The sequence below is a fragment of the Eretmochelys imbricata genome, chromosome 5 (genome assembly GCF_965152235.1).
Source record: "Eretmochelys imbricata isolate rEreImb1 chromosome 5, rEreImb1.hap1, whole genome shotgun sequence".
Taxonomy (NCBI): domain Eukaryota; kingdom Metazoa; phylum Chordata; order Testudines; family Cheloniidae; genus Eretmochelys; species Eretmochelys imbricata.
This window is the reverse complement of record NC_135576.1, coordinates 23066139-23075310: the sequence shown is the minus strand read 5'-3', so window position 1 is coordinate 23075310 and position 9172 is coordinate 23066139. Positions and strand designations below refer to the sequence as shown.

The window sequence follows — 9172 nt, the reverse complement described above, 5'->3', positions numbered from 1 at the left end:
TAATGTGTTCAGCAAATTAAAACTCTCCCCTTTGCCCAATAATTTCCCAGACAGGAATCCTCAACCCCCAGCACCCCCTTCTTCCTCTGTGAGGGGGATCCTTGCACCCTGAGGGGCCCCCTTTTCCCTCTGCAACCACGGGCCCCCCCTTTCTCTCCTAGAGGACCCCCCAAGCCGTAACTGCCCCCCTCTCCTCTCCTCCCTTTGGGGGATCCCCGCCCCGCAACGGCTCCCTGTGGGGGATCCCCGCCCCCTCTGCCTGGGCGGGATCCCCGAGCCGCCTGGCAGGGTCCCTCCCCCCGGCCGCGGCTCTTTCCGGTGCCCTCCCCCTGCCCGGACTGCCACATCCTCCGCTGACATCAGCCAGCGCCGCCATATTGGAGGAGAAGCCGCGTCCCGTCCGCTGCCTCCTCGGCTGCTCCTGCTGTCGGGGGAGCCGGCTCCTCTGCCCCGCGCGGCCGAGCCCTCCCCCATGAGTCCCCCCGGCCGGCCGCAGCCCCGGCGCGGCTAGCGACAGCCCCTGTCCCCGGCGCGGCCCCCCCACCCCCGCCCCGCGCGCTCGGGCTTTCTCCCGCCCCCCGCGCCGCCGGCCGGAGCCATGACTTCCCTGACCCAGCGCAACTCGGGCCTGGTGCAGCGCCGCACCGAGGCCTCCCGCAGCGCTGCCGCCGACAAGGAGCGGGTGGCCGGGGGCGGCCCGGAGGAGGAGGGCCGCCGGGACGAGCAGGGCGACGACGAGAAGGGCGACTCCAAGGAAACCCGGCTCACCCTGATGGAGGAGGTGCTGCTGCTGGGCCTCAAGGACCGAGAGGTGCGGGGGACCGGGGGGGGGGTCTGGTGCGGGACGTGGCCAGGGACATCGGGGATGGGGGGCAGGGACTTGGGGGGGCTGAGATATGGGGTGGGCCAAGGATGTGGGTGCTGAAGTGGGGAGGCAGGGACATGGTGGGGGGGCTGGGATCCAGGGGGAAGCCAAGGACCCGGCGGGAGGGGGGGCTGGGATCTTGGGGGGGGGCAAGGACCCGGCCGGGGGGGGCAAGGACTTTGCGGGGCTGAGATATGGGGTGGGCCAAGGACCTGACGGATGAGGGGGCTGAGATGGGGGGGGAGGACCTGGCTGGGATCTTGGGAGGGGCAAGGACCTGACAAGAGGGGGGCTGGGATGGTGGGGGCAAGGACCTGGTAGCTGGGGCGGGGGAAAGGGACTGGACGTGGGGGCGGGGGAATTGGGGTTGGAGACGAGGACTGGGCTGGGATCTGGGATGTGGGGGAAGCCTGGGGCCTTGTGCGTGGAGGGAGGGCTGGGATCTGGGGCAGTAGCCCAGGGCCTGGTGGTGGTTTTGGTGGTGGTGTTGGATTGGGGTGCCTTTGGAGGATTGCTTTGGTGCAGTGAATTTGAGAGGAGTAATGATTCTGGGGAAGAGGAGGTTTGGGTGCATGTAGGGGCTTTTTAGGCAGGATGGTGACTCTGGGTTTGCGGATAAAGGCAGGGACCTTGAAGATGCGGGTAAGGTACTCAAGAGACTATTGGGGTATGGAATTGGGGTACCAGGTCAGAGCTGTTATATTTTACCCAGCCTCCCACAGCTCATTTGGGGCTCTGGGAGACTGGTCAGTTCCATGTGTTTGGTTGCACACAATAATACTAGGCCTTGGGGGTTGCTAAATTAATTGGATTTGCCAAATTGGAGGTGTAGATGTCAGTATGTGTAAAATATTTTGTTTTTAAAAAGAATTCTTTGCAATAAGTAGTTCTAGTTTAGTGTATGTCAAGATTTTATTTGTACCTCTTTAAAATGCTGGGAGATACGTTTGTTTCTGACAAAAATGGGCTTCAGACACGAGAAGTGGGTAAAATTTATTAATCGTGGTGGTAAACAATTTTTTTCCTTGAATTTAGTATTTGAAATTTATTTTATTTTTAGTTGTGACATGATTATAGAAGGGTCTGGTTTAGTTCTACGAACATCTTTTTTTTAGGGGGGAGGAGGGGAGAAAGGGTTTAATAGGGATAAAGAAAATAAATTCTGAAGTAGCAATCCTACAAAAGGGGACTGATTAGTTTGGTACATGTTATAGACTAATGCTGGTCTTTCATTCAGTTTTGATGTCACCTGTAAACTTTTCAAGCCAACTAGCAAATGCAGGCAGTGGGGGAAAGAAGGTACCTTCAAACTGTGTGTGTTCATTAGTAAGGTCTGATGTGAGATGGGACTGCTAGCATTATGTTTTGGATGACTTTTATTGCATGAAACCTAAAATTAATTAGCTGACTAAGAATGGCTAGGTTGAGAAGTGTAATACTTGTTGTCTTAGGACATGTTCTTGTGTAATACTTGTTGTCTTAGGACATGTTCTTGTAATTGGATCTGCTTGAGTGGGCCTTTGCATTTGTGTGGAGTCCCAATAAAGTCATGAGGCCTCCACATTGACACATGGATCCATCCATGTGAATCTGATGGCTGTATCAGGGCCTTATGCCCTGGTCTTATGTATATTTAGATATGTTCTTAACTTTACACACAAGAGTAGTCCCACTGAAGTAAGGTTAAGCAAGTGCTTAAAGTCTTTGCAGGATCAGGGCTTTGGACCTCAAAATTCTCTTTGTACAGGTTATGTATCAAATTGTTATAGTTAGATCATTTATTGTGTCTCTTTCATAACTGCACATCCCCCGAGAGAATCGAAGGGTCCTTTCTACGGAAAAGAATCTTCTGTTGAGTATACTTGTATTTAATGTTTCTCTAGCAATGCAGATATTCATTGTACTTTACAGACAAAAGAAATATACCTGTCCCAGAGAGCACAGAGTTGAGAGAAAATATATAGAGACATGAGGTCATCCACTGGGGTTAGGTAGAGGACATGTGGACAAGGGCTACAGCAATATGCAGTTCTTGAGGTTTGTGATAAATTTATCATGGGATTATACGCTTTGTGTCTGTCTACTTAGCTCTTCTGTAGAGCTTTCTGTTTCCAACTTAAAATCTGTCAACTTAAAGTCACTTATCTTTGAAAATATTTTACCTTCCATTGCTACAAGTAATACTTAACATTAGTAAACAAAAATAGTTTTCTCACTTTTTTCCAACTAGTCTACTTTGTGCATTTGACAGCACTTTATAGTCAGTTTAACTGTTTCTTACTGCATGCTTGGTTTCGCCTGTTTGTGTGGGTCTTTCTCAGAGCAAGAGTATAGAGAAAAACATATTTAAAATGAGTAAAGTGTGACTGTGAAACCACAAAAAGTGCCAGGGAGACTTAGGAGCAGGCGTAGTATTCAAAAGTACTTTAAACTCACTTTTAAAATTGAAAAGGAGTACTTGTGGCACCTTAGAGACTAACCAATTTATTTGAGTATGAGCTTTCGTGAGCTACAGCTCACTTCATCGGATGCATACCGTGGAAACTGCAGCAGACTTTATATACACACAGAGATCATAAAACAATACCTCCTCCCACCCCACTGTCCTGCTGGTAATAGCTTATCTAAAGTGATCATCAAGTTGGGCCATTTCCAGCACAAATCCAGGTTTTCTCACCCTCTATTCCCCCCCCCCCCCCCCCCAACTCACTCTCCTGCTGGTAATAGCCCATCCAAAGTGACAACTCTCTACACAATGTGCATGATAATCAAGGTGGGCCATTTCCTGCACAAATCCAGGTTCTCTCACCCCCTCACCCCCCTCCAGAAAACACACACACAAACTCACTATCCTGCTGGTAATAGCTCATCCAAAGTGACCACTCTCCCTACAAATGTGCATGATAATCAAGGTGGGCCATTTCCAGCACAAATCCAGGTTTTCTCACCCCTCCACCCCCATACACACAAACTCACTCTCCTGCTGGCAATAGCTCATCCAAACTGACCACTCTCCAAGTTTAAATCCAAGTTTAACCAGAACGTCGGGGGGCGGGGGGGAGTAGGAAAAAACAAGGGGAAATAGGCTACCTTGCATAATGACTTAGCCACTCCCAGTCTCTATTTAAGCCTAAATTAATAGTATCCAATTTGCAAATGAATTCCAATTCAGCAGTTTCTCGCTGGAGTCTGGATTTGAAGTTTTTTTGTTTTAAGATAGCGACCTTCATGTCTGTGATTGCGTGACCAGAGAGATTGAAGTTTATGAATAAACCGACTGGTTTATGAATGTTATAATTCTTGACGTCTGATTTGTGTCCATTTATTCTTTTACGTAGAGACTGTCCAGTTTGACCAGTGTAAATGGCAGAGGGGCATTGCTGGCACATGATGGCATATATCACATTGGTGGATGTGCAGGTGAACGAGCCTCTGATAGTGTGGCTGATGTTATTAGGCCCTGTGATGGTGTCCCCTGAATAGATATGTGGGCACAGTTGGCAACGGGCTTTGTTGCAAGGATAAGTTCCTGGGTTAGTGGTTCTGTTGTGTGGTATGTGGTTGTTGGTGAGTATTTGCTTCAGGTTGGGGGGCTGTCTATAGGCAAGGACTGGCCTGTCTCCCAAGATTTGTGAGAGTGTTGGGTCATCCTTTAGGATAGGTTGTAGATCCTTAATAATGCGTTGGAGGGGTAACAGCCGTGTTAGTCTGTATTCTATATGCATCTGATGAAGTGAGCTGTAGCTCACGAAAGCTTATGCTCAAATAAATTGGTTAGTCTCTAAGGTGCCACAAGTACTCCTTTTCTTTTTTTAAAATTGACTAAATTTCAAGCTGACAAAGTCTTATCCACTTACTACGGTGGAATGTAATCACCTGCAAACAAAATGATTCAGTGTTGAGTTCTAGTTATAGAAAACTTTAGTATAGTTTTATTGAACTAAGATCACATGTTCTCCTAAAAGCTCTAGGTACCTGGCAGGAAAGATTAATTGGGAATTTAATATTCATATCTTAGCTAAATAATAGCTCTACCTTTTTTTTCTTGGAAGACTTGAGGGAGTGGAGTGGTGGAAAGAGTCTAGACAGATGTGTTAATATTCTGTCAATATAATTTAATATAATTTAACATCACCTAAACTGTATACAGAAGGAGCCCTGTTGAAATGTATGCAATTTGTAATTTAAGTTTGTGGTGAGACTTTCTTTTAAAAAACTTTTTGAAAAAGGTTCAAACGGCAATGTAGCTTTTCGAATGTTATACAGCTAAATATGTTCAATGTATCATAGTTTTTTATGTGGATCCTATCAAAAGAGGTGCACTATTTTAATTAAATCGTAGCAAAATTCTTAAAGTATGCCTGCTGAGTGTAATAACTCTATTTTTGATTCAGCAAAGCCTGGGACATCCTTGGTATGGAGAAATTTACTCCCCAAAAAAGAAAAAAAAATACTTTCTTGCATTTTCTGTGTGCAGTATACACATGTTCAGAACACAAAGTCTGTTGGCCTTTGATTCTTACCTATGATATTGTTTGTACATTTTGAGTTCATATTATTTTTTTCCTGTTGATTATTCTTCTTTATTTTGTTTTTTCCACGTGCACATAACCATTTCTATATTTTAATAGTCAGGTAACATACAAAAGAAACAATTTTTAGTGTAAAAAAAAAAAAGTATATATGCACATGTACATGTTTCACGTTAAACATTCTGGTGCATACTGTATTATAAATAATATAGATACTGAGGATACTGATGTAAATACATCTTGAGCCTATAGGCAAAATACTGACTTACAAAGGTTTAAATTTCTGTTAACCTCCTGCGTGCAAGCAATTTTCTATAGAGGTATATAGTCTTTGAGTGACACCAGTGTGACGTTTTAGATAAAAATCCAACTATTCCCATTTTTTGTTACAAAAAATACTATGGATTTTGGAGACACAGGTGATATGCCTTTTGTATAGAAGACAAAAGAATTGGCAAAATGATGGCCGAAGGAGTTATGTATGTTTATGATCATTTTTTGCGTGTTTGTGGGTCTGTAGCATACACAGAATGTTCAGGATCATATTTTTAAAGTTGTTGGGTAGCTTGAACAATCTTGGAGGCTGAAATGTTCCAAAGCTCAATCAGATATTTCAATTAATAGCAGTGTGACATGCTACTGGGACAATGGACACTAATGTTAACTGGCAGATGTGGTGTCCTTGGGGGAATAGCTAACATATTGGAACACAGTGCATAACTAGGATTCTTCAGGGATCATCACATCTTCAGGAAATTCTGCAATTCCGCTGGAAACCCTTCAGAAGTTAAGCACTAAAAAGGAAGTCCAGTTCATCCAAACCTTTTAAAACTGTTGACTAAAGGAGAAACATATTTCAGAGTGCTTCAGTTTTATAGTCCATTTTTACCATTTAACATTTTTACAGTTTTTTGCTTGGTAAGTGCTTAACGAATGATTTGTGTCTAATTTTGTAACTCCAAAGTTTTCTTTGCTGTGATCGAAAGCAATGATAATTTTTTAATAGAATTCTTGTTTTAAAAGTAGCTATGTGTTGAGCATGAATGTACAAACTGATAAAAGGTGGTGGACCAAAATAACTCTACCAACCTTAGGAATATTGCACAATGTCCAATGTCCTACTCATGCCCTATTAATTCTTGTTCTCTGGCTTTTCTTTCAATTTTTGGGCCTAATCTTTAAATACAGGATCTATTGGAATTCACTTAGAGAGTTTTGGCATTCTATTACATTCTAATTCTAGTACAAACTTCTGCGACACAAGGGTACTTATTTTTTTGAAGTAGGAGGATGACAAATGGCTTGTTGTTTTACTGTATTCTGTTATAAAATGGTACTCACAAAAGGAGCAGTGAAAGAGGGTTACTCTTTGAACTTACTGAAGTGTATAAGGAAGATGGAGCAATAAATATTGGGAGGATAGGTTTTTGGTTTTTTTTTTTTAAGTGTAATTTAAAAGAGAAGTACAGACCAGTTTGCTCTTAACAGCTCTTGTTCATCTTTCATACAGTCGCTAGCTCTGGGGTCAGTCCCCTTGAAAAGTACAAGGTTGGGAGTTAGCTGCTTTCCGTAACCACTCCTTGGTTTTTTTGAGTCCTCTTAATAAGAAATGGAAACCTTTTCAATCATAGCAATATAGACAGCTGCTCTCACACTCTCTACAGATGTGCCACAACTAATCTATTTGGAGAAGCATGATGAATCATGAAACAAGCCTCAGTGGGTCCTCTGTTTTATTTCCATAGTGTAGATAATTGATACGCTAAATACAGATCAAATATTTTAACTGATTCCCAGTGTGCTGAAATAAAACTTATATAAATTGTACAATATGTTGAGGTACTTGCTATTAGCTGTTGCAATTTAGACCAATATAATAATTTTGCTGTAGGCTATAACTGTGAACTTTTCTTGGCACGCGCACACACAGAGAAGTTTAATCAGGAATTTTTGTAGCTTGGGCAGCAGTAGATATTTTTAGTTTTCTTGACTTTTTATGAGCTGGAGACTGGACTGTTAACTTATGGAAGAAAAGTAATGTTACGTCATTTTACCAGGTACTGAAATATCTCACAGATCATTACAGATGCTGGCTGGGAAAACTTCTGTAGAGGAGAGCAAGCTTTTGAAAACTTCAAAATTGAAAATTGTCCTACAGAGAGTAGAACATAGCTTTTTTATTATATTAACTTTCTTACCCAAATTTTAGCTGTGTAGGGCTTCAGGCTGTATGTGGTTTTCACTGTGCTGACACACACAGACTAGCTGAGATGCATCTGCTCTCTAGTAACTCATCTGTATTGGACAGAGGTCTACATAGAGAAACTTGATCACAGTCTGGTACTAAAATTCTACATTCATTTTGACTCTTGACAGTTAATCATTTAACATTATGTCTTTTAACTAGGCATTTAATGACTAACCTCACAAGTTCATTTTTTTACAATTCCATACAAAAATCTTAACTTTTTTTTAAGGTAGCACAGTTAAGTATTCGAAAACAAAAACTCGCAGTGTTACATGTACACCCTTTATTGTGTACTATATGTGCAGCTGTTCTGTTCCTTGCAATTGCAGAAAGCATGATCCTGGATGTAGGTATCTTTCACCCATATTAATAGGCCTAGTCCTTGGGGAAATAGGTATTGGGTATACTTTTTCAACCTTAATTCATTTTTCCTCCTCCTATGCCTCTTGTGCATATGGATTAATAAATTATTTAAATTTATTAATATGTAAAATTTCTTGGATAATTTCATAACAGTTTTTCCCTACAAACTTATGTTCATTCACGTATGTAGCATCTAGAATCTTTTTCATTACTTAAGCTGGCCCATTAAGCTTATAAAATGAGTATCTGGCAATCTGTTTCTCTCCCCCCCCCCCCCCCCCCAGGTGTTAAACATCTGCTGCTTCCATGGACTTCAGTGGCATTTGTGGGTACTCACCACTTTTGCAAATCAGGCTGGTAGGCTTTTTGCATGATTCTTCTCTCTCTCGGGTATTTCTTTTAGTACCTTTGTCATCGGCTGCGAACTATACATTTGCTTTTCAATCAGTGTCACAACCTCCTTAGATGCAATTCAGGAGCTAAGATAGTTAGCTGTGTAGACAACTTAGCTGTGAACTGAGGTGGCCTTTATATACCAGCCAGTGTTCACTTTTCTATGTTACATACTTAGTGCTGGGGTGGGTAAGAATGGTTTTACTGTGTAATTCAACATGAGTTCAGTGGACTCAGTTGAACCCTGTCGTCGTCCCCCGTCCCCCCCGCCCCACCGCCAATATCCCACCATCTTAACTGTGGAGATTTCTATTCTTGTCAAAGGCATCTGAAGGCAGACTGGATCTCTTTGACTTGGCAGGGTTATGAGGCTGCCCCCTTTAAGCCTCTCCCAGATTTCTCTGTCTTTAAAGCAGCACAAACTGTAGGCTACAGACCTCTGGTGACAGAGCTAATTTAATTTTTTAAGGGAACCAGCAAATCTACTCTTCTTGAGCTTTGGGCTCAAGGTTTTACTGAAGCATTTTCCTGTCTTTTGTCTTCCACCTGGACCAAAGTGGCAAGGAAGGAGAAGATTCAGAAATGGTTGCTCAGCCTGTCACAAAGGATCTGCAGCTGCAAAAGAGTCCAGACTCCGGGGAAGATCTTATCACCTCAGCTCCCAGCTAGTGTGTGCATGGTGACAGCACTGAGATGTCTGAGTGGGTTCCAGTGAAGCATTGTCTCTCTGGAGAAACCAGTAAACTGTCATCCACACACCTTTCCTTCTCC

General features: G+C 43.2%; 1 protein-coding gene across 1 annotated transcript in view; it reads left to right on the top strand.

Moving 5' to 3' along the window:
* Positions 1–364: 364 nt before the first annotated feature.
* Positions 365–9172, top strand: part of GOLPH3 (golgi phosphoprotein 3) — a 41342-nt gene continuing 32534 nt past the window's right edge. The window contains exon 1 of the mRNA XM_077816719.1: positions 365–811. Coding sequence (XP_077672845.1) covers positions 599–811 — 213 coding nt within the window. The 5' untranslated portion in view covers positions 365–598. The remainder of the gene's footprint in view (positions 812–9172) is intronic.